At 41.9% G+C, this 24,238-nt stretch overlaps 1 protein-coding gene across 2 annotated transcripts in view; it reads left to right on the top strand.

The window, feature by feature from the left end:
* The first annotated feature begins 463 nt into the window (after positions 1-463).
* The window catches only part of SPPL2B (signal peptide peptidase like 2B), a 36,382-nt gene continuing 12,607 nt past the window's right edge, over positions 464-24,238 (top strand). The window contains exons 1-4 of one of the 2 annotated variants that reach the window (XM_075611654.1): positions 464-669; positions 18,020-18,145; positions 19,437-19,619; positions 21,669-21,758. In XM_075611654.1, coding sequence (XP_075467769.1) covers positions 622-669; positions 18,020-18,145; positions 19,437-19,619; positions 21,669-21,758 — 447 coding nt within the window. In that variant the 5' untranslated portion in view covers positions 464-621. The remainder of the gene's footprint in view (positions 670-18,019; positions 18,146-19,436; positions 19,620-21,668; positions 21,759-24,238) is intronic. The other variant, XM_075611653.1, reaches the window with a different exon arrangement.

Here is a 24,238-nt window from a genome sequence, read left to right as displayed (position 1 = left end):
CACGTAAACACTTAACGAAAATACTCCATATACACCATTCATTGGACAAGCAGCCTTCAAAAGTACTTAGCCAGGAGTCAAGATGGCCGCCGCAGCCTTCACGCCATTGAACGCTGGGTTCTAGTCTCATCTGGGTGGGAGGGTAGCTTTCATTTTGTATACAACACAGAAATAAACATGTTTATATTTATCAAGTGTTCAACAATATCGTTTTGTATATCTTAAACATTGGGATTGTGGTCCCTTTTCATTCCACATGTTTGTGAGGTTAGTCTGTTTGTAGTCTGTCTTTAGCCTCTTTCCCAAAGACAATTCAGATACCCAAAACAAACATGGCCGCTACTGCATCCCGGGGGTAACGTCACGTTAAAGACCGCCTCATTATTGCCATTGGTGATCACGCCCCCCTCTGTGTTGGGATGATACGATAGGTGTGGTCTCCGCTGGTTGCCACGGGTGACGAGAGGGTGGGGCCTAAACCTCGCACCCCGGACTGGGCCGGGCCCGGGTTCCCGCAACGTGCGCATGCGCGAAGTATGGCGCTGAGTAACAGCTGACAGGCCTTGTACGCGGTGCGTGCCTACTCTCCCATCCCGGGGATCGTGAGACAGAGCCGGCAAGATGACACCTCTCAGTCTCTTGCTCCCCTGGATGCTCCTGGTATCCGAGGTGAGTTTATGAGGCTCTGTCACGGGGAGGTAGAAGGAGCGCTAACTTTGAGAGGCCTTCATTGTGCTTTTAAATCTAACCCCCCCTCAGGCCTCTGCTACATCTGTGATCCCCATTTTTTCTTCTCTATCTGCCTCCCCTTTTGCACCCCTACCTCGTGCCCCTGTTCTGGCCTATCCATTGCCCCAACCTGTTTCCCCCCTCACCCCCCCCCCCCCCCACACTATTTGCTCACCTCCCCACACTATTTGCTCACCTTGCCTTTCCTTCCACCAGGTTATTTGCCCCTGCCCCCATCATTCACCCAGTTGTTTATCCCTGCACTATGTCTATTATCCACCCCTTTCCCGTTATTGCCCAGTTACTTTAACCTCCCTACTACCCTCTACATAACGTTCCGATTTTTCTGTTGCAACATGACTTTGATCCTATGGAAAATCTTCAGACCTGCCTCAGTGTTTTGAGGTATCTGTGGGAAAAGGTACTCTGGCTACATCTGTCTCTCCCCTCTTTCCCTGGTGCCATATACTTTAGGCATTCTCTGCCACTAATTATACTAAATGCCCCTCTCCAATCCTAATGCCACCCTGTTATCTCCTGTCTGCATGTCACTGTAACCAACACCCCTCTAAAGCCTATAAATCTAACTAATACATACAATACACGTATAAGCATATTAACGGGTGTAGATCAGTAAACATTCCCGTTGATATAATGCATCTTAGTATGACAGTGTACACGGCACTATATATTGTGATTTTCTGGCACAATGTGTCCTTACCCCATAGAGCTTACAATCTACATTTTCTTGGTGCCTGATATAGGGTTTTGACTAAGGTCATAAGCATTTGGTGCTGGGGTGCAGACCAGGTTCATCTACTTGAGGCAATTCAGAGACAATTGACACTAGACCACTCCTATCATTGACCTGTGTGCAAGTCGCTTTGCCTCAGACACCAAAATTACATAGAAGACAATTGGGGTGCCTGCTCAGCTGTGTACTAATGTAGGTTTTCCAGGTGGGGGGAGCGCAGGATTTCAGTCAGAATATGAAAAAGAAAACACACAATAGCGCGACCAATAAAATATTGAGATCTCCAAAAAATGTCAGTTCCACAAAAAGTATAGGGTGTATCAGAGATCCAATCTCTCACTGATGGGAGCTTATGATGACTGGAACTCAGGTCAGTATCTGCAGATTGTGCAAGGAACTTCCAAATCCATTCACAGAAATAATGATTTGGAAGTTCCTTGCACAATCTGCGTATTCTGACCTGAGTTCCAGTCATCATAAGCTCCCATCAGAGAGAAATTTGATCTCTGATACGCCCTATACTTTTTGTCAATCTGAGAGTGGAATTGGTATGTATGTATGTATGTATGTATGTATGTATGTATGTATGTATGTATGTATGTATGTGTTATTGTCTGCACTATTGTGTGTTTTCTATCTTTTTCATATTCTGACTGAAATCCTGCGCTCCCCCACCTGGAAAATCACCAAGTACTGCAGAGACCAAAGAACGGTCTTATGAGGGGGTTTTAAGCTGCTTTTCAATTATTTATCACTTTATTCACAATACATAACTTGGTGGTGGTATTTAATTTCTGTTTGGATAGTTTATACACATTTTGTCACTTTGTATGTTGGTATTATTGTGTTATAATTGATCACTTTATTCACGTGTGTGTGTGTGTGTGTGTGTGTGTGTGTGTGTGTGTGTGTGTGTGTGTGTGTGTGTGTGTGTGTGTGTGTGTGTGTGTGTGTGTGTGTGTGTGTGTGTGTGTGTGTATACACACACACACACACACACACACTTTTTCACAAAATATTTGTGGCACTTGCACTTTGGAATTTTATGCCATTTAATCAGATAATATTGAGCGCCCGATTACATTTTTCCCAAATTCGTGTACTAATGTAGTCAGAAGAGGGGTGCTATCTCGGAACGGAAATTATATACAAAAGATTCCCAATATGATGCACCCCTATAAAATATATAACTTTTAATGTAAGTAATTGGGATAAAGCGACAACCATGGGGGAGATACGAATTAAAATATATCAAAAACTCCTAGAGCTGTGACCTCCGATACATTTGTTTAGTGATCTAGTTTCTGTATACTGGATGGATAGTTCCTGGGGATGGAAATAACTAGGTTAAGTGCTCTATCTGGACCATATAGTAATCTCCTAATGTGTTGGTGATTGCTACAGCGCTCATCCAATAATCCTGGGAGGGGTAAATAATGAAATAAAGATAAGAAAATATCTGCAAATCGTCAGTTTGTGTATAGGATAAAGTGGTGAGTTGAATATAGAAAATAGTGTAGGCCCATTGACAGGGCTGTATGTGGTACTGTAAAGGAGATCATTATCTTGTGCTTGCTCCTGTTTAAATTACAGTATGTTTCAACACTCCTTAATTGCCTTAAAGGAGCAATCCAAGCAATACCCTTCATGTGTTTGTATTTTTTTTTTAATCAGTTCTGTAGTAATAGATAATACATTTAATTTTTTTATTCAACTTGTAATGCCATTTTAATTAGTTTTAATATACTTTTAATACAATAATACTTCAATATTTTTTTTTAATGTTATATATCTATGTCGACACTAATCGACACCCAAAAAATATTGAAAAATACCTTTTTCTGTTTTTTATTTTTTTTTATTTTTTTAAACAATAATTTAAAGTCTACATAGTATCCAAACGCTCTGGATGTATTTTTACAATCTTTAATCTTTTTTCATGTTAAGACAGTTTGGATATGTAAGTATGTCCAGGACATACTTGAAAACGAGAAGTAACTCTCAATGTATTATTCCTGTTATACATAAATACAGGGATGAAAAAATGATGCAAGTAACAGCACTACTCAAAAGCATCCAAACTTGAAAAAAAGTTATGAAGAGGAAAATGCGTTTCCATAAAAAATGATTTATTGGTCCTAGGACAAAATGGCGATGGCGTCGCCCCACCAATGCGTTTCCAGCCAAAAGGCCCTTTCTTTCGGACATGGAAAAATCATAAATACCTGATAAGAATAGAAAAACGCAAAAAATAGAATGTGTTCATTTTGACAAAGAAAGCAAATAATTGAAAATGTTTTACTTTTCTTTGGTAATACCTCATTGTACCGCGCTATGGAATGTGTTGGCGCTTTACAAATAAACGATGATGATAATGCTTTCAAAGGTGATTTTAACCTTTTCTACAGAAGCATATTACACTGATTGTTGAGTTATAACATATATCTATATCTGGGTGGGGATTACCCCTATAATAGAAAGTGGTCATAACAATCTTTTACCCCTGAGACCCACCTAAAAATGTACTTGCATTGTTCGTGTTTGCAAGAATGAGCATCCTACAGCAGTAGCTGCTGTTTCAGCAGCTAAGTTGTTAATGCTTCACAACACTGAGGGTGTTTTCACTGCAGAGTTTTGTAATGGCCTGTGTCTACCGCAGATGGTTGTGTAATCCAGATCTGCAGAAACTTGGCATGGAAACCAGAAGCATTACTGTGTACCAAGCTCCTCCATCACTTAGCTTAAACATCTTTGTTACCAGCAGCTAAGTGGTTAAACTGCGAAGGTGACTATACCTTAAATGTGTAGATCTTCTAGGACCAAAATAAGCCAGTGATGTGTAAGCAGTTAAAGGGTCAGTTCTTCCTTGGAACAATTCAATCTCCCTTGAATTTTTTTTTTTACATAGGTTTGAAGCAGGGGGTCTCGGGCGCTGAACCCCCATTAATTTCAGCTCCGGGACCTCATGCTTCCAGAGATTCTTTCCTCTGTAGGAGATGCCGGTAGCCACTAGTCTTCCAGGGTTCACGTTATGGCGGCGTTTCAAAGCTCCTCCACCCTGCAGGCCTATAGGAAGCCATGACATCGGGTTTCCTATTGGCTCATGTGACGTGGGAGCTTTAAACTTTAAGCCCCAGCCGCTCAGCTGGAGCGGCTGCCGGAATATTTGGAAGCATGGGGTCCCCAGAGCTGCAATGGACGTGGTACAGGTCAATTAATTCATTGTTTCTGGTGAAAAATGAAATTGTGGCTTTTTGTCGAACACAGAATTTTTTATTTATTTTTTTCACTTTCAACCTAAACGGTATTGCTACTTGAAAAAATAAAACCAGTGTCAATCACGCAGATTTAAAGAAAATTTTTTTTTAAGTTGGATTGTAAACTAACTTTGTAAACAGGGAAAGATATAACACTAGGGTTTGATTTCCTATGGCCTTTTCCCTGTGTGTTGAGCTAGTCCATTCTATGGCCAAATTTCCCCCCCAGCCCCCACTCCCTTATTGTCTTGTGATTGGGATGAAATGGGGGCGGTTTCTCGGGCGCCATAATCCTGTGCAGGTGTGCGTGAATCTCGCCAGGGTTATTATAAATGGTTGGTTTTGCATATTTTTCAGGGAAGAATCAGATTTTTAAAGTACATGTCATTTTCGCTGCCAATTCTTATCGTGAGCAGGTCCTCCTCCCCTTCATGTCTTGGGCCCGTAATATAGCGCGCGGCAGTTAAAGTTGGCTGTGGTTAGCCAGACATTGTATGCTAGGGCCGCGCACGGTAGTCAGCGTGGAGCCGGGTGATAGCAGGGAAGACTCCGAAGTGTGTGTGTGTGTGTGTGTGTGTGTGTGTGTGTGTGTGTGTGTGTGTGTGTGTGTGTGTGTGTGTGTGTGTGTGTGTGTGTGTGTGTGTGTGTGTGTGTTATTAATAAAAAAAGTATTCTCACAGCATGTCTTTTTTTTTTATTGTAATATATACACACATACACACACACACACACATACACGCACACATACACACACGCACGCGCGCACTAACTTCCAAGCCTGTCGCGCACAGGCACGCACGCAGCCACTATATTACTGGCCTTAACCTCCACTGTCACAAGCACAGCAACATTATTCCGAAGGCAAGGAAGTCATGTTTTATGAAAATGTGAAATAAGCAACAGAGGACAATATTTAGGCAGCATCAGTGGGAGGCCGAGCGTAAATCAATGATCCCAATGAATTATTAATGGAAAACGGAGAACCACATAGTCTAGTATATTAGTAGAAAACCACAACTCTGAGTAAGGTAAACAAAGTACTTCAAACTACTGACGGGTGTAGCAGCCATTTAGGATAAAAAGCTCAGGCTTCCAGTTTTAGGATTATATACCAGTGACAGTGTGCATGTGCAAATGTGTACATCATTTTGTGTAAGTGTGGCTGTTCATAGAATGTGTGTGTGGTATGTTTGTGTGTCAGCAAACATTTGTCTCTGCATGTGTAGCAGAGTAAGGCCTCGGGCATAGACACTTTGCCCGTGCGGAGGCGTGCTGAGGCTCAGGGAAAGCACCGCTTTCCCCGGCCTTAGAGCGCGCGCCGTCTGGGGGCGGGCCAGTGACGTCACGGAGCTGGTTCGCCCTCATTGAGCGAACCGCTCACGTGACCGGCCCTGCGCTCCGGCGAGCACCAAATCTAAAATTTTGGTAAGACACGCTTCCGCAAGCGTGCGGAAGCGTGCGCGAGCCCCTGCTAAAGCCGCTCTCATTGGATAGGTCTCAGGCCTTAATGAGCATCAAGTGCTGGCATATAAAATGTAATTTTGTTTTTAGGTGGTCTGTCATTTTATGCTTCTCTGGTAATGAATGTTCTTCCCCTTTATCTCATTGGCTAATGATGGGAGAATAATTAAAAACAAATCCTGAAAAGGAGAAGTTAGCTCACAAATGTGCATTTACATTAAAAAAAATGCAAAACAGCCTTATTATAAGAGATTGGATTAAGATTAAAAAAAAATTATAATAATAAAATACAAAAAAATCCAGAGCATTTGTTTACTTTGGAGACATTCAGTTTAAAATATGATTTATTTATTTTTAAATGTGGATCCTATTCATTTAAGCATGCCACTACTATTTGTACACATTGGTCCTAGGAGCAACTAACCCTTTAAAACAGCATTCCACGTTAAAACATTTTTAAATTCCCTAGGTTAAGCAGGGGGTCATCTGAGCTGAACTGCGTTCATTTCAGCCCTGGGGATCTCCTGCTTTCCGAGTTACTTAAATCGGAAGGCGCTGCCGGTATCTCTGATCTGTTTAAAGGTCTTGCATCAATAGGAAGTCACAAGGGATGGCGTTGCATCTTCCAATCACCTGTGGGACTTTCAAATGGCATATTGATCGCCCCACCGGGGCTCATACCGGCAGCACCTACAGAGGTAAGTATCTCTGGAAGCAGGTGGTCCCCGCAGCTGAAATGAATGCAGTTCAGCTCCAGAGACCCGTTGTTTCAGATTAAACTAATATTTCTGTATCCATAGAAAATCTTTGTCTGCTTTATTTTTTTTTATTTACAAATTTAATTTATTTGGGGCCTCTAAATAGGGTTGTAATAAAAATGGCGGGGAATATTAAGTATTTGAATGAATCTGGTGCTTCAGGGGCTAATGTGGCTGCAGTTTCTTAAATACAAGCTATTGTGTTTGACAGGTAAAAACCCTTCATATGTCTGTGCTGATCTACAAAAGAGGGCTAAATTGGGGGGAGGGGGTCACCAAAAGTGAAATGTATAGATTAGAAAGCTAGGACGATAGCCAGAACCTGGGCTATCAGCCTCAAAGAAAACTGTATCAGTCCTGAATGATCACTTGTGCATTCCTGGCAGAGGTGACACAGGTCACCACTTTGTTGGAGGACTTTATTCAATATAAGAAATTATGGGCCTGACAGCAGAGTAACAAATTATCTGTCTAAGTCACGGTAGGGCTGTAATAATGCTCAGTACCCATGTGACGTTAACGAACACCACACCAGTTATTCAGTAACAAGCAAACCAGAAGCCTTGGTCAGCAGAATGAAGTGACCAGACTCATTTTGAGCTGAGGCCACACTTTCTATGACAATACCTTTAGGGGGACCACTATACAGGGTTAGAGTAGAACTGTCCTGAAAAAAATGAGTTTTGTACTTTGTATCCTGCCCCTTGACATTTCGCCCACGCTGCACGCAGGATGGTATTGAAAATAATGCCCTTATTCTGTATGCTGTGAATAAAAGCTGATCTCTTTTCTAGAGCTGGGAAGCTACTCAGCACCTCCGGGGGGGGGGGGGGGTGGGAGGGCAGGGGGAGTTTAAGGGACATGCCTGCTTAGATGGACAGTGACATGTTTTGCAAGGCTAAGGTCCCGCTGCACGCGCGCCTGGTGGCACTCACAGCGCTAAACTGTAGGCAGATTTCTGCAGCGATCGGATGAGCGGGGGGGGGGGGGCTAATCCATTAACTTGATAGGCTCCAATTGGTTCAAGGAGATGGTGTGCGTGTGTGTACACGTGACCTCAACGGACGAGAGACCCCTCCTACTGTTCCATGTCTTACATGGTCTGTGTACCGTATGCAGCCAAATGTGCTGCAGTTCTTGCAACAAACTTTCACCTGGGAGTATCAAGGAAACAATCCTATTGAATAAAAGAGATTTATCAAACTGTAAGTCACCAATATAATGTTTTCATGGTGTTTTTGTGTGCCTGGATATATCCACCCCCTCCCCTGTTCATGCCAGACTGCTGCCGATCATCCCCTCTTCATTGGCTCACAGCGCACCATATGACGCGTCGCTGCACGGGAACACAATCTTGTTGCTTCCCCTGCTGGCTGACGCGTCACAGTGCGAAGTGGGACAACAAGCAAGGAGACACCGGGGCCAGGTAGGAAGGAGGAGAGGGACTAATGAGAGGTGTGCGCGTCGGCAGCGGGGACCTAGCTTTAGGTTTCATCGAGCTATTTGGCACACAAAGACAATTCTAAGTACTTGTAAATATATTTTTTTAAACTTTATATTCCATTGTAGGCAAAAGCTTTGGAGGTTTTTTTTTTAAATTTTTTTACAGTCTTTAATGTTTTCTGGTAATAATGTAAAAAAGGGTAGCTGAAGGGGGAGGAGAGAGGCTTTGCTCCAACTATGAATGTAGTATAAAACTTTTTAGAATTGAGTCGAGGTGCCACCTGAGGATCAAAATGCAATTGGCTAGGGAATAGGTAAAGAGAGAACAGGAATCCTCTTTGTTGGTGCACACTCTTTAAAAGTAAGGAAGGTGGCCACATAGGCCAACAACGTCATATTAGAAGAAAGCCATATGTCTAGAGGCAGATAACGTCTAGACGTAGACGTAAAGCCTAACCAGTAGCAAAATAGAGCTAATAAGGGCTAGTACCAAATTGTGAGACCTAGTGATGAAATGGTAGCAGGCACTTGGAATTATAGGCGCTGCTAATAACTAGCTATAAAAACTATTTTAATGATCCATAGGGTAAAACTATTAACGTCAACTAAAGAATAAAAACAGCTGCCGTGAGCAGACGTGGTTAAAACAATGTGAGGAGGGCATATGAGTGCATAAACTGCCAATGGTGTGTGCATTTAGGCAATTTGACTTAATTTCTTGTAGCGAACTAGTAAGTGTAATTGGAAATGATTGCTAATGGTAACCATGAGGGTGTAAATGAGATAAACCGCAAATAAAGCCTATATTCAGCCCACACTGCCTGTATCATTTATTCCAGCAGTGTCTTTATTGTGTCGGTGGCTTAATAGGAGGCAGAGTCTGCCCAAAGTGATGAATGGCAATAAAGTAAATTGGTTAACACAACTTTAAGATGCTTGTATCACTGTAAAAATGGTATTGTTAATCAGCAAAATCCTGTTTTAAGCTATCATAGTGTAATACCTTTATGCAAAAGTGTCCACTGATGTCAGTGGTGAGATGGTTAACCAAAAAATGCCCAGGAAGCTAATGGGCAATAGAGTAACTTGGTCAGAACCCCTCCTAATCATAATATTGGAATACTCCACACCCCATCAATATTATTGCTGGTACAGTTTGATTAGTCACCCTGTAAAATATGCCACTCAACCAATGCAGAAATAAATACACCCTCAAGTGAAGTACAGGGAGCCTGGTAACATTCGATCTGTTCCTAGGACAAGATCGCTGCATCAGGTGTTTCCCAAGGAGTTCAGGCAGCAAATGCTGCACTCTGACCTCTCACAAATGCGACCAGCAGTAGTAGTGAAGTCTGACTACAGAATAACCCAACACGCGTGTTTCACCACCTAGTGGCTTCTTCGGAAGAAGAACTATTCTTGAGTTGACGTTAATAGTTTTACCCTATGGATCATTAAAATAGTTTTTATAGCTAGTTATTAGCAGCACCTATAATTCCAAGTGCCTGCTACCATTTCATCATCAGGTCTCACAATTTGGTGCTAGCCCTTATTAGCTCTATTTTGCTACTGGTTAGGCTTTAAATCTAGACGTTATCTGCCTCTAGAGACCACCAATATGGCTTTCTTCTAATTTGATGTTGTTGGCCTATTTGGCCACCTTCCTTACTTTTTTAGAGTGTGCACCAACAAAGAGGATTCCTGTTCTCTCTTTACCTATTCCCTAGCTAATAATGTGAAAAAAGAAGAAATGACACTGCCGATTTATAGGCGCTTACTTTTGATATCTTATTACTAGTTAGTGTTTTCTTTGATATGCAATTACATTTTTATTTCTTTTCAAATTTCAGTGGAGGTAAGTGCATCGCTAGGGGTTCTTTTTCTTTAGCCCTGATAGCACCCCTCCGGTACGTACTGTAAATGTAAGAGCTGGGTAGGGACCACCCCCCCTTTCTGCAATACCAGCCAGAATCTCAAGTCGGTGATCAGGAGTTATTGTGTCCCCTCCAGTCTCGCTGTAGGAAAAACATGCTGACAAAGGCTAGGCTGAATGTGTACTGCATGTTACATGAGGACAAGGGCTAGGCTGTGTGTGTAAAATGAATGTTTCATGCTGACAAGGGCTAGAAAACCTTAGTACTTTATGTACAGTACTGCTGTAAGTGTATTAAATTTACTGCTAAAAAGAGTAAAAACGTATTAAAACAATGAAACCAGTGAACACTTTATAAAACAAAACTTATTTTTTATTACAGTATATGAAAAACAATCCCAGTTCATTTAGTTGATTATTGTGAATTGAATGAAACAAGTGTTCGTCCCCATAGCCGTGGGTGTTCCAGGAAAGATGCCTTTTATGCCCTTAAAAAGGCATTTATGTTGTCTTTCACAGCTTGGAAAAGAACCGGGATCATAATGAAATGCCTTTTTATTTCGTCCATAATATTTCTTCGCAAATTCGAAGGCAGCGCTTTCTTGCCCCTATTGCCATCATGATTAACAACCTTAAACCACTGAAGATACAGCTCATAACTGGTATGGTGTTTCATTATGAGAAGGGCTAGTATGGTAACTTTTCCAGAACTTCTCAAAGTATTTTTCCCGTATGCTCTGCAGGAGGTTTGTTAGCGTCATGTCTGGGATCGTGCCCAGATTGAGTTGCATTTGAAGCTGTACACTCCTGGGTGCTGCGTGTCATGCAGCAGGTGTGCTTAATTCACTGGGCGAGGACAGATGGTCTATGGGGCTTTGCATTTGCACCAGTTCACCTCTGGGTGTTGGTGGAAGAAATGTGCTTCTGTCAGTGGGTGAGGGTAGAGTGTCTGGTAGGATGCTTTCCTCCGTTGCTGTGCGTTGTCTTGGCGGCGTGCAGGTGGTGGATGGCGTTCCTCCAGGTCACCCTCCTGCTCCTGCGTCGGACATACAGGGGAAGGGACAGAAACCAAATAGAGCCCAGCAATGTCATTGTCAATGTTACCCATGCCCCTCTCCATCACCTCCATTCTCCAAAAGTTGATCCAACTTTACTTCCATTCTTTCCCTGTATTGCTGTGTTGCTGCAAATTCTTCCGTTGTCACTTAAAGATTCCAGTATGCGAACTATGGAACTCGGGCTCACAAAAGGTGTGAGGGTGGAATCGTCTTCTCTCTAAGAGGCTGGGTGATCGGAGGGGGACGTCGGTGGGACAGGGGAAGTGTTGTTCTGCTTCAGTTGTCAGAGGGCTACCTGCTTGCGCATAAGTGCAGCAGGGGACGTCTGGTTCAGCGTCTGTTGTCAGGTGGACGTCTGGCTGGGCATAGGAGATGCTGGGGACTTCTTGGTCATCTTCAGTTTGGGTAGACCGAGGGTCGTCTTGTTCGGCAACGTTCGCTTGAACCCATTCAATGTCCTTATGTATGACAGTTCCAATTTTCTTTCTCCAAAAGCCCGGTCCAGGATGTTTTGCTTTGGTAACTTTTAGTGCCTTTTCTTTAGGCACTGTACGCTTTCTGGCCATCTTTGCCTTTGGCACGGAGACAGCGGCTGCATTTCTCTTTCTATTCTCGGGGCCTGAGCAGTTAGCCGCTTGTTGCGTGTGTAGAATTGGGACTGATCCATGTCGGAAGATTAAGCACAATACAGTATTTGGACAGAAAGCAGTTGTTTCATAGACCAGCCATTGTGGAGGAGATCCATTTTGGTTGACCTTTTTTATGCACTGTATCCCCGACTCGATGGTACAGGTGTTTAAAAAAAGGGTGTAAACATTAACGTTACATGACAAATGCTATTCCTACTGTACGTTCACTGTGCTTCGTTTAATTTCTTTTCAAAAGCCGCAATGCCCAGAACAGTTATTTCAAAGGAGATGAACATGAGAATACGGCAGATGTACCTGAAAGGACAATAAATAAGCCATATCCAGGCCTGGTTAAATAGCTTGTGCCTCGACGTCACTCATAGCTGTGTCTGCTATCATGCCCATGCAAAGACTAAAGTTATAAAGCGGATTCGCTCGTTCAGAACAAAGTACTGTGCTGTATAGACAGTCTAACTGTATCTTATTGAATGCGAATATTATTGTTTCTGTTCTCTCCTTTCTCCATTATCCCTTCTCACTCATCCCCTCTTCCCCTTCTCCCTCCTTTCTGGTAACAATTTTTGGGACAATTATATAGAAATAAAAAATGTTTATCCATTGTCATATTTAACTTCAGTCGTGTGACAAATTCGTATGCACACTTGTAATCGTTCACATTTTAGTACGTTTGTAGGGTGGCAAAACGGCTTGTGGATGAGATCAGCAATTCAAATGATGAACGTTGTGCTGCCGCAGTTAAAGAAGTTCTGCAGCAGGATCATAACCTGACAATGTCCGAGGCCAGCATCAGGAGAATGAGACGTGAATTGGGCTGGAAGTACAGACGTGTCAAGTAAAGTGTTTTGCTGCAATATTGTATAATGCAATAGTGTTGTTGTTCAGTATGCACATGTGCAAGTTAACCGTACCTGTACAATTCTATCTTGTCATTACAGATTGTATCCAATGATAAGGAGCCCAAGAAGATTAAGAGTACAGCAAGCGCAAGCTTGGATCGATGGTGGGGAAACTTTTGACAATGTAATATTTTCAGATGAGACGTCAGTTGCCCTAGAAAGATTTGCCACTTTTGCCTTTTACAAAAAAAAAAAGTCTATCCCTGAAGCCACGTCCCAAGCACCCACTCGAGGTCCATGTGTGGGGTGCTATCTCTAGACTAGGACCAGGGTGCATAATAATATTTGACGGTATTTCTCAGTTTGTCATTTTTGGTAATGAAATTTTATGTGCTGTAATATACTATATGACATTATATCCCTTTTTCTTTACAGGAATCATGGATAAAAAAAAAATTCAAGAAGAGATTATAGACTCCATTGCTGACCATATTCAGGCTCGGTTCCCTTCTGGTCATCGGTTCTTCCAGGATAATAACCTAAAACATAGTGCCTTGGCTGCCCATATTCGCGCACGCAGAATTAAGTGGGTGAAGACTCCCCTGGAGTAAGTGCTGAACTGTAACTGGTTTCTTTTTGATTTCTACTGAATGGATATTTGCTCTTACATCCCCTTTTTTTTTGTCCTGATGTTGCAGATCACCTGATTTTAAACCCCATAGAACTGGTGTGGCATGAGTTGAAACATCACCTGAGGAACGTCATCAAACCTGCCAACAAGGAACAACTAGTAAAGGGAATACGAGCTTTCTACTCTTAATGTGCAAAAATGCAACAACTATATAAATTACATTGCCAGTGTTTTGCCCATTGTGTTACAGCGAAATGAACATGCTACTGGCATGTAGTAAGAATGTATCAATCAGATTATTTCTAAAAATAGGCCTTAAAGTGAATATATGTAATTATTGTTGCTTGCACTGGTGAAAAAATTGAGATCCTGTACTGTAGCTGTGAAGTGTCAAAATAATAGTGCTAAAAGATGCCCAAAGCAGGGACCGTATAATGGTGACCGTACTGTAATGTGGTGTTGGTATTCAGTCCTGTTGTTGTGAGAAATTAAACACGTGTTAAATTCTATCCTTCTGTATTTTGGTTAACTTTTCATTTATTTGGTGTCTATTTTTTGGGGCTAATACTGTATTGGCGATGGGGGCTGAGGGATGGCAGTTAATAGTGTGAAGTGAGATCCAAACCTTACTGTGTGTGTGTGTGTGTGTGTGTGTGTGTGTGTGTGTGTGTGTGTGTGTGTGTGTGTGTGTGTGTGTGTGTGTGTGTGTGTGTGTGTGTGTGTGTGTGTGTGTGTGTCAAACCAGTGGAAAATATCCCGTCCCCCATGAAGAAACTGATCTCTTTCATTCTAACCGCGGCGAGATGTTACTTAGCTGTGGCGTGGAAAAAGATTAACGCCCTATCAAGAGGAACGGTGCACAAAAGAATAAACTAAGTTAAGTACATGGAGAGGCTGGCTGCCCAACTAAACCAAACCATGGATCAGTTCTACCGAACATGGGAGCCTTGGCTCCAAGGATAAGTAGGCAAGGGGAGAGTTAGTCCCAGTGCCAATCACTACTAAGTTCCTTCCCTCCCGTCCCTCCTCTCAACTCTACCCTTTTTCTATCTTATCTTCTCTATCCACTTTGAGCTCGCACCTGAGACTACAGATCAGCAGTTCACTGTTAAGAAACAACGGGAACAACATAGAACCATAACCATTACTATATTACTTAATGTCTGAAAATATTTGGTGTAATATGTTCCTCTTGCAATGTAAAGATATGTATGTCTCAAAAAATACAATAAAAAAAGATTGAAACAAAAAAAAATGTATCTCTAATAAGTTTGTATGTACAACGTGTGGTATTCTATTATTGAGTCCTACAGTACTGTTGTGAGAAATAAAACCTGTGTAAAATTCTCTCCTAATTTTTTCACTTCGCAATTGAATAGTTATCTTGTTTTCGGAGGCTAATCCTGTCTTGGTGATGGGGGTCGGTTGCGGGATGGTAGTTATTATGCGTGCGAAGTATGCTGTGTTACAAACATTACATTCTGTTCTCTCTGGTACGGCGAGGGAGGCTGGCTGGTGATTGGGGTTTGGGTGTTTGTGGATGTAATTTAATAGTGTATGCAGTCTGCAGAGGTTACAGTACTGTAGGCATCACAGAAGGAGACACTGCGGAGTCAAAGCACAGCTTGATCCATTAACCGTAACATCAAAAAAAGTGGCGCACAGACGATGCAATAAACAAACATTATATATGTGTAAAGTACACAGACTGCAGTATATGTATTTACACACCCACTCACAGTACAGTTATGTGAGGGGAAACAGGAAACATTTCAGTGTGAATTTTTACTCCACGTGATATTTCATGCACAGTATCTATCAGATACAGTGGACTAGTAAGTACAATTGCAAAACAAGCTTGATTTAGAATATTTATAAAGTGTAGAAAAGTAAAAAGGGACCGTAATATATTGTTTTTTTGACATCTCACGCCATCATCCTCATCATCTGATGGCTGTGTGCTGTGTATGTTGGATGTTGAATTAGCACGATAGCGATTCTGGGGGGGGGGGGACCCAGGATGCTTAAACTATACAGGTACTATACACCAGGGGTACGCAAACTGGGGGACATGGGATTTTTATCGTATCAATCAACGATCAGTATTACGGCTATTCGTGTCATAGGGCAAAAAATGTAACATATTTTATATTATACAGCTCAACTCAGTTATAGCGCGGTCCTTGGGAACCACCCGATCCGACCTCGCTATAACTGGAGTCGCGCTAATTTAAAAAAAAATGGCCACCGCGCGCCTGATCGGGGGGAGGAGGTAGGTGGAATGAGGCGCCGGCAGCCCTACATGGCCCCTAGCAGCCACTGTAGTTCTCCCAGCAGTCTCCGCACTTCCCTCAGCAGTTCCGCACCAGCCAACCATCCTCCAATCTCGCACCTATTTCCCCCCCCCCCTCGCCTATTTCTCCCCCCAGCCTCGCACTGAGCCCCGCACCGCCCCCCCCCCCCCAGCCTCACGCTGATCCCTGCACTGCGCCCCCCCAGCCTTGCACTGTTCCGCTCCCTCCCCCCAGCAACCCCACGATGCCCCCAAAGGTGGGCTGTGACACCAAAGGTAGGGGGGCTGTGTGAGCAGTGTGCAAAATTTTTATTTTTTTAAAAAACTTTTTTTTTTTTTTTGTTTTTTTTTTTTAAATTCGGGGTCCATGCTCAAACTGCGTTTATAGCGGATCGTGCTATAACGGGGTTCAGCTGTATCTACCTTCGTTAGAATTCTTGCCAACCTTTCTAACCTTGCTGATGCGGACGATATTCGCTGGATCATATTCGGATAGGTATCCATACTGAGCATTAGAGGTAAAATCAAGGTTTGACGGCTGTAGATAGTAGTAGTCGGGTAGGACCAGGTTACCAGATGGACCTGTCAAGGTATAATCAGGTTGGGGCTGCTTTTCACGATGATTTTCAGATGGTGTCCCTTTGCGAGATTGAATCATACTTCCCAATCTGTTGGTCCCTGTTTCTTCTGAAGTTGCCATGATCAAACATATTCGCAAAGGATGGTTCCAATACCCAAAAACCTCTTCGGACACCCGGATTGGGGGTGATGCGAATGAAGCAATCATTAATTGACAAAGTAAAGCACACTGAATTTTTCCATTTACTAGAGTCAGCTGAGTCCCTGAAATATTCATAATTGGCAATGAGATAGCCATATGTTTCTGATACAGGGGCTTTCTTATCTGCTGCATCATTTATTGCTGAATAAATGAGATTATACTACAAGCTGGTTCCCCTACAGCAATTGACATTGGCACTCTTTCGCGGCTCATGAAAAAGTCAGGAGTGAGTGACCACAAAGTATAACTATAAGTAGAACACATGGAACATTTACGTTTTTGCAACAAAATATTAAAACATCCAAATTTTGATAACGTCTTGAATGGTCAAGGCCATAAAACAATGAGGAATTGTAATAAATTACAGTATATTGCTGGATCAGTCTTGCACCTGCTTGAGATTTACAGCACACTACATTGACTAACTTAACACATTCACTGTGCCATCTGGCAGACAGGCGCTGAATTTCAAACAAACAAATCTGAAATCCGTCTGGCATATCCTGTTTAATTCAGGTGTGAAGAACAACACGAAGAGCTGACGCCAGTTTTCTACAACTAAACAGGATGTATATTGATTACATCTCAAACGATTGATGTCCGGACTTTACTTGAGGAAAACCAAACATACAGACAGGCTATATCTGTATTCACTAAAATAAGTTCCCAGCACTCAATAATGACAAGTAGATAACGGAGATAGAGCCAACATCTGTAGACACGGTATAACTGTATCTCTCTGTTATATATAGTACATTGGTGTGTTAGGAGACCACTATCCCCCAGTATACTTCTTTAGGTGCCGTACCCACTTAGTTATATTTCCTATTTGGATTGCTATGATCTACATTAATAGGGCGTGTTTTTGTTACACTGCATCTTTTCTTAAGTTCACTGTTTTTAGGGAGTTTTTTTGTAACGGTTAAAGGAACTACCATCGGTCATCCTTGACCTTTGGGAACGGGCTTGAAGAAAGGGGCTCATCCCCGAAACGTTGCCCCCTTCCCCTGTATCACCCCCTTTTTTGCCTCCCCTTTGTTTTTCCCCGGCGTTTACTTCCCCCACCCTTCCCTTTCCCTGTTTATCCCTCCCCTCCCTTTGTCATCCACTCCACGCGGTTTGGTTATCATTGTTTTCATTATCACATACACCCCTCTGGGTTTATTACCTTCTGTTGTTCTACTTTACATATGAAATCATTTTGGCTTATTCCGTTATCTACTAGTCATTACTGAGTGCTGGGAACTTATTTTAGTGTATACAATATAATTATTGTTTAACCATCCTTCCAATATCTCTCAAATTTTCATAAAATGTTGTGATTTGCTTTTATTGAAGTATATAAATGGATTTATTTAATGGAGTAGTATACATTTTTTTTTTTTAATTTACGGGCCTAAAATAATGCATGAGATCCGGATGATGATAAAGGGACTTTCTCCAGCTAATTGGGACGACACTTATGTCTCACACCGCGCTCCTCTTGTCCTTTCAGGTGCTGTGTGAATATGGGATGGTTCATGTCACATCGGAGAAGAGCAGCAGCAGTAGCAGCCCGAAGGATTACTGTATTCTTTTCAATTCCCAGTGGGCTCATCTGCCCCATGACCTGGCTAAAGCTGTAAGTACCACTCTCTTCTACTCCCAGATTAAAACCCCGTTATTAGTAGAAGGGCAAGAAAGGCACTGAAACTGCATTGGGCATCTCGGCACTTCGGCACAAGTGGAGTTAGCTGAAATAAAGAGGAGATATTACCTGTCAGTGCTATTTTGCAATGTTATGATATAGTATTTTATGCTGAAAATGTCATAAATATTCTAAAATGAATGATATAGTAAACACATCAATACTATATTCTGTTTGTGTATACACATGCAAATGCACCTACTCTATATATAATTAACAATACACTAGTAGTCTGTACATATGTGTGTGTCTGTACATATGCGCCAGAGCTTTCTATATCTCAGGGTGAAGATGAGTACACGGTACACTAGTATACAAATAGATGTAGAGGAACCGTAAGCTGTACTTAAACATGTAATTGTTGGCTATATTAAGTAGAAAAGCAGGAGATGAGCATAGAGACCGTAGAAAGGTATGCTCTTAAATAAGTACTGTGGTTATACTATAACTCTGAGATGCACTGACCACAATGTAAGAATAAACAGAAATAAACACATTTTAAATAATGAAATGCAGTAAAACAAGAGCAAAGAGATGTCTGTCTAGCAGGAGTAAAAACACTCTATAGTCCAGGCAGAAACCACTATTGGTAATAAAGTATTACAAATGTTAGGTACTTATTGTCTATGTGCTTCTTTGTGGGACAGTGGTAGGCAGTAGTAAGCAAAATCAGATGCTGTTTGTAGAGGGGATACAAATACTTCTCTATCTCTGCCAAAGTTGGGGAAGAGATCTTGGGCGTCTCCCAAGGAAATACAGTATCTAGAGCAGCCACATGTCCTGATGCTTTTTCCTTGAATAATACAAGCTGGATATCCTCTGTCCAACTTAAACAAGTTCCCTCCATGGCAGCAGCATTTTACCAACCTCGGAAGATTTATTTTCTTCCCCTTCAGCTTTGATATTTGAAGATTGATTAAAGAAGAGAAACGCCCCTAGATATGCATTCGTCAGTAACTAACCGTTGTACTCTCAGATGAAGGGGGAGAATATTCCCATAGGTTAGTTGCTGGTAAGGAAAGACTTGAAGAAAAGGCTGTTGAGGGTAAATTTCGCTTTTTATATAACGCCAATGTGGTTTGCGACGCTTACAGCGGGAATATGTTGGTATCTTGAAAATACAGTATATATAATTAGGAATAAGTTGTGATCAAAAAGGAATATTAATATAATTGCTAGTAAGTGTAGTCTTCTGACAGTTTTCACTGCTTCCCTCTTTCGCCAGGCCTTGTTACAGCTTCAGGACCAGACAGCATCAGTCCTGTGCTCTCCGTCAGATGTCCCCGACGGGGGTTTTAACAACCAAATTCCCATGGTAATGCGAGGGAACTGCACCTTCTATGATAAAGTGCGACTAGCCCAGATCAATGGCGCACGGGGGTTGCTGATAGTCAGCAGGGAGAGACTGGTGAGTAGCATAGGACAGGAATATGAGCGTTGACACACCTGGGTTCGGATGAATAAGGTAGTAAGGCACCTTATTTAAGGCTTGGCTGATAAAGAGGTCTCTTATTGTTCCTAAGCACTGTGTATAGCCAGCATTTCTGCCCCTTCAGATGTTTGATTGGGTCCCAAAATGCTTCTGGGGGTGGACAGCAAAGTATGTGGCTAAATCCCACTCATCTTGCTGTCCAACTGGATTCCTTAAAGCAGGGGTGCCAAATTGGGGGGGGGGGGGGGTGTGACGGTAGCTTTGAGACAGGCTATTAATAATACACACCAAATATAACTGGGTTGAACTGAACGAGACTTAGATATGATAAAATTTAATTTATTCCTTGAAAAAGGTGAACACACGAGATTATACAAATAACAGACAAAATATGGACACTCACTTAAGATGGAAATGATGAAACAGTCATAATTCTGGACTGGCAGTTCATACAGCAATCTTCAAAAATCACCAAGACACGAAAGACAATAGCCATAGGCTGAGCCTGGTTCTTATACAATTATTTCCCATTGAACACAACCTAAACCCAGCCCCTCTCATAAATCAGTGGTGAGGTTGACAGTTTTCCACAGAGTAAAACTCCCACCTAAGGACGTTTAAAAACTGCTTTTCCTATCTAAATAACTTCATAACTTCAGTTCAGTAGTACTTACTGGCACGCAAGACATATTAATACATTCCGGCACGCATGACGCTCCCAATAAGACTAAATATTACCGTGTAATATTAAAATTAAGAGAGATATTAATATCTGTCTCTTAGTACCTGCTAGACATCATGTGTCTGTAATCCTTATGTGCGAATCAGTCCCACGAATACACATATGTAGCTTTTAGCACGTTCAGCCGAGGACATCTCATAATATTCTTATATTTAATAAGGTCACTCATTCTGATCTCTCCTTGGGTAACCGCACCCCTGGCCCCCATAACCCCTGGTCAATAAATCCTTTGAAGCAGGGACTCGTGTGTAGAGAACATTTGTCACAGGTGCTAGATTTCACACCCAATGCCCCAGCCTGGGTCCTAGCTGTCTCTACCAGCCATATGTGTTAACATACACCAAACCCCCTCTGTACTTTTCACACCCAACTTCAATCAAGCCTTTTGAAGCCCAGATATTTCTGAAAAGGCACCACGCATCCTAATGTATTTTCCTAAATTGCAGCTCATTAACCCCTAAAGCCCCAGTGTGTGTGTAATGCAGACACTGGCCCAGAAACAATACATTTATACAGGGGAATAAACAGTTGGATGGCTGAAGCAAGGCACAAACACATTACTGGACCCCAGTCCAGTTAACCCCTTGCTTCCCAGGTGAGAGTAGAGGGTGGCCAAATGGGATGTAACCCCTTTAATCCCGGGCCAAATCCCCTCTCTCTTGACAGGGGGAACGCGCGTGAAATTTTCTGTAGCGCTTACAGAGGCCCCGCGCTTTTCCCCACAACATTTAAATTAAATGCCGGAGGAGCACACCAGGCCTTTATAACTCCCTCTTATCTGGTCTCCGGCATCAAATGGGATGGCAACGCGATGTCGGATGACGCCGGAGAAAAGGTATGGGAGAGGAGGGGGGGCAAACAAGATTGCACACTCGTGCCTTAAAGGGACTGTCTCTTAGGACCAAAGTGTACTACTAGCAGATACATTTTGAAGGCTCGAACCTGGATGATTAATTGCCTTCTTTTTTTTTTACCAAAATGTTATTTTTTCCTCTGGCTGCATCCTGTTGTCTGATAACACTGTGTCAAACAAGATGCACAATCTGTAATTCATTTTCAAATAAATTAAAGCAGCCAGATCTTTCCTTTTAAGCACATTTACATTGTTTTTAACCCTTTTTTGCTGACGGGTCAGCAATTCATTTATGAAGCCAATTAGATTGTTGCCTGCTTCACAAATTATTATTTCTTTATTTTTTGTCAGCTAGTCAGGAGTGGCCCTATTTAAAGCAGGAACTATGTTTTTCGCCCCCAATTTCATGACATTTTCTTGGTTTTCCAAGGTTCCTCCGGGAGGTAATCGGAGTCAGTATGAAGAAATTGATATTCCCGTGGCTTTACTTAGCTACATTGACATGCTGGATATCGGCAAGGTAAGTGGCTTAAACATTGACATTCCTGTATCCAACTGTTTTGTGTGTATTGTAAACTATATTTATATTTCATAGCCACACAATCTTCTCTCACATTCGCCCTGTTGCTGTTTTTTCTTTGCAATATTTCTAAAATCCACCCTTTCCTCTAGGGCTGTACATCTTGCACTCTTATCCATGCTCTCACTCTCTCCCATCTTGACTAGTGCAACCAGTTAGGTGGACTTCCTGCCTCACATCTTACACTCCATACAAAACTTTGTGGCTACATTTATAACAATGTCTCTGATTGTTCTAATCTATCCGAGATCTGCTCTGCCTTTCTCCGAAGACCTCTCTGCTTCCCATTTTAATTCCATATCGCCTCCAAAATGCTCCTATCTTGCCACGTTGTTTTATCTCCAGGCAGCAGGGATGATCAGAGAGACATTCAAGTTCTTCATAAATAAAACGGGTGTACACAGCTGTCTAAAGCTCAGATGTTGCCAGCACAAAGGGAATGAAGCATATCCACCCAAGGGTGATATGTAGGGCTGAATATAAACTTTGCAGCCCGTCTACATTTAGTGTTGAGGGAATTGGTATAAATAAGAAGCTCATTATGGTAGATGATTAAGGAAGGTGTGTCGAGGTGAAAGGCTGGTATATCACACCTCTAATATGTTGAACAGGAAGTGGATTAAATGTTGCCATAATGTGTCCAGAGTCCAGTATCCAGACATATGAAGTGAATGCTGCACACCTAGAAAAGTATATCAATGATACAATTACTGGTGCTCCCGTGCTTGAACGAAAGCCTGTTGCCAGTCCTAGATCAGTAGTGGAAGGAACACAGGGCACAACGGATTTGGAAATCTAAACTCATTTATTGAGCCAACACAACGTTTCGACCTCAGAGGTCTTTATCAAGTGACATAGTGGCATAATATCCAGAGTCCAGTATCCAAGCCATTGTTTTCCAGATGTTGGATATAGTTTAATAAATGTCCACCAATATGCATGTATAAAAAAAAGAAATTGCCAAAAAAGGTGCTGCATTGTCCAGAAAGAACAGTGGTATAGGCGCTATAAACCTATGCACATATAGCAAAACATAAGAATCTAAGATACGCTCAAAATAAGTGTAAAAAACAACTTGCATTAGACCAATAGTTGCATACTTGAATGTGGACAACGTCACCTCACCATGTGTATAGCCAGCAATTTGTGCCTGGTAGGTGAAGGTCTGTAACAACAAGTTTAACCAGGATCTTTCACTGGCGTCCCATCCTGGTACTATCAGGGATCGGCTCTGTACTTCTGGTCTCCATCGGATCACTCTTTCCACACAGTCCCATCTTTCTGACCAGACTCAACCATTGTAGAGCTCTTTCACCACCTCCAGGTTTAACAGCAGCATTCACCACAAAATAATCTTCAAACGGCACTCTGGAAGCATCTCGCTAAAATGGCATCAACAAAAGCAACCTCAAACTGGAAACACTTAACAAGGATAGTATTGAAAAATTAAGCATATTTTGGTTAAAAAAAACACATATTTAAAAACATATGAACAGCTAAACATGATCCGACGTATTTCAAGATGAATTTGATGCTTTATCAAGATTATGTCCTAATTGAAATAGTTTTTGACTTGGTTATGCATTTGTGCTAACCTTACATTCTAGATTCCTTTTTGGATATGTTTTTATTGCCATGCTCTTCTCTGCTCTGTATTTATTTATTTTCTTCGAGATTTGATGGGAATAACTTTGACAGTGAATGTTCTGCTTCAGAAAAGTGCGGTCCCACAGCAGTTGTTGTATTGGTGACTGATATATAGTGAATTTGTGGTGATTCATCCTGCTCTGAAGGGCCTGACTGGTTTCTTCAGCATACTGTAGTTTCTTTTGGTGCATTTACGGAATATAAAACATATAGCCATAGAAACACAGAATTTGGTGGCTGATGAGAACCTCTTGGCCCACAATGTCTGCCTAACTTTCTGCTGTAAAACCTCAGACCCTATTTGATACATGGATTTTTTTCATATTTAGGATAGCCGTCTCTCAATCATTTTTGAATTCCCTTTCTGTATTGGCCTCTACCATCTTTTACCCCCCCACTATTCCACCCTCCAGCTTCAGAGCATGACTTCTGGTTCTAACACATTCTCTGAAATATGCTTCCCTCCTGTACCTTGTTGAAACCTTTTTTATATATTTTAAGGTTTCTATCATACCCGCCTCTCCTTTTCATTCAAGCAGTATGCATTGAGGTCCTTCCCTAATAAGTTTTATGATGGACACCATGCATCCTTTTAGTAGCCCTTATTTTCACAATCTCCCATTCTGGAGACCATATCTCCAGGGCATACATTAAACACTGTTCTCTTGGTGAGGTTCCACCAATGATCTATTAAGTGGCATCTTTACATCTTCCTTTCTGCTACAACTCGCATCCTACTGGTTTCCCCATTGCTTTGTTACATTGCATGCCTA

The sequence above is a fragment of the Ascaphus truei genome, chromosome 8, assembly GCF_040206685.1.
Source record: "Ascaphus truei isolate aAscTru1 chromosome 8, aAscTru1.hap1, whole genome shotgun sequence".
In the NCBI taxonomy this organism is placed as follows: domain Eukaryota; kingdom Metazoa; phylum Chordata; class Amphibia; order Anura; family Ascaphidae; genus Ascaphus; species Ascaphus truei.
The sequence above is the reverse complement of the archived record's forward strand: the minus strand, read 5'-3'. Positions and strand labels throughout refer to the sequence as shown.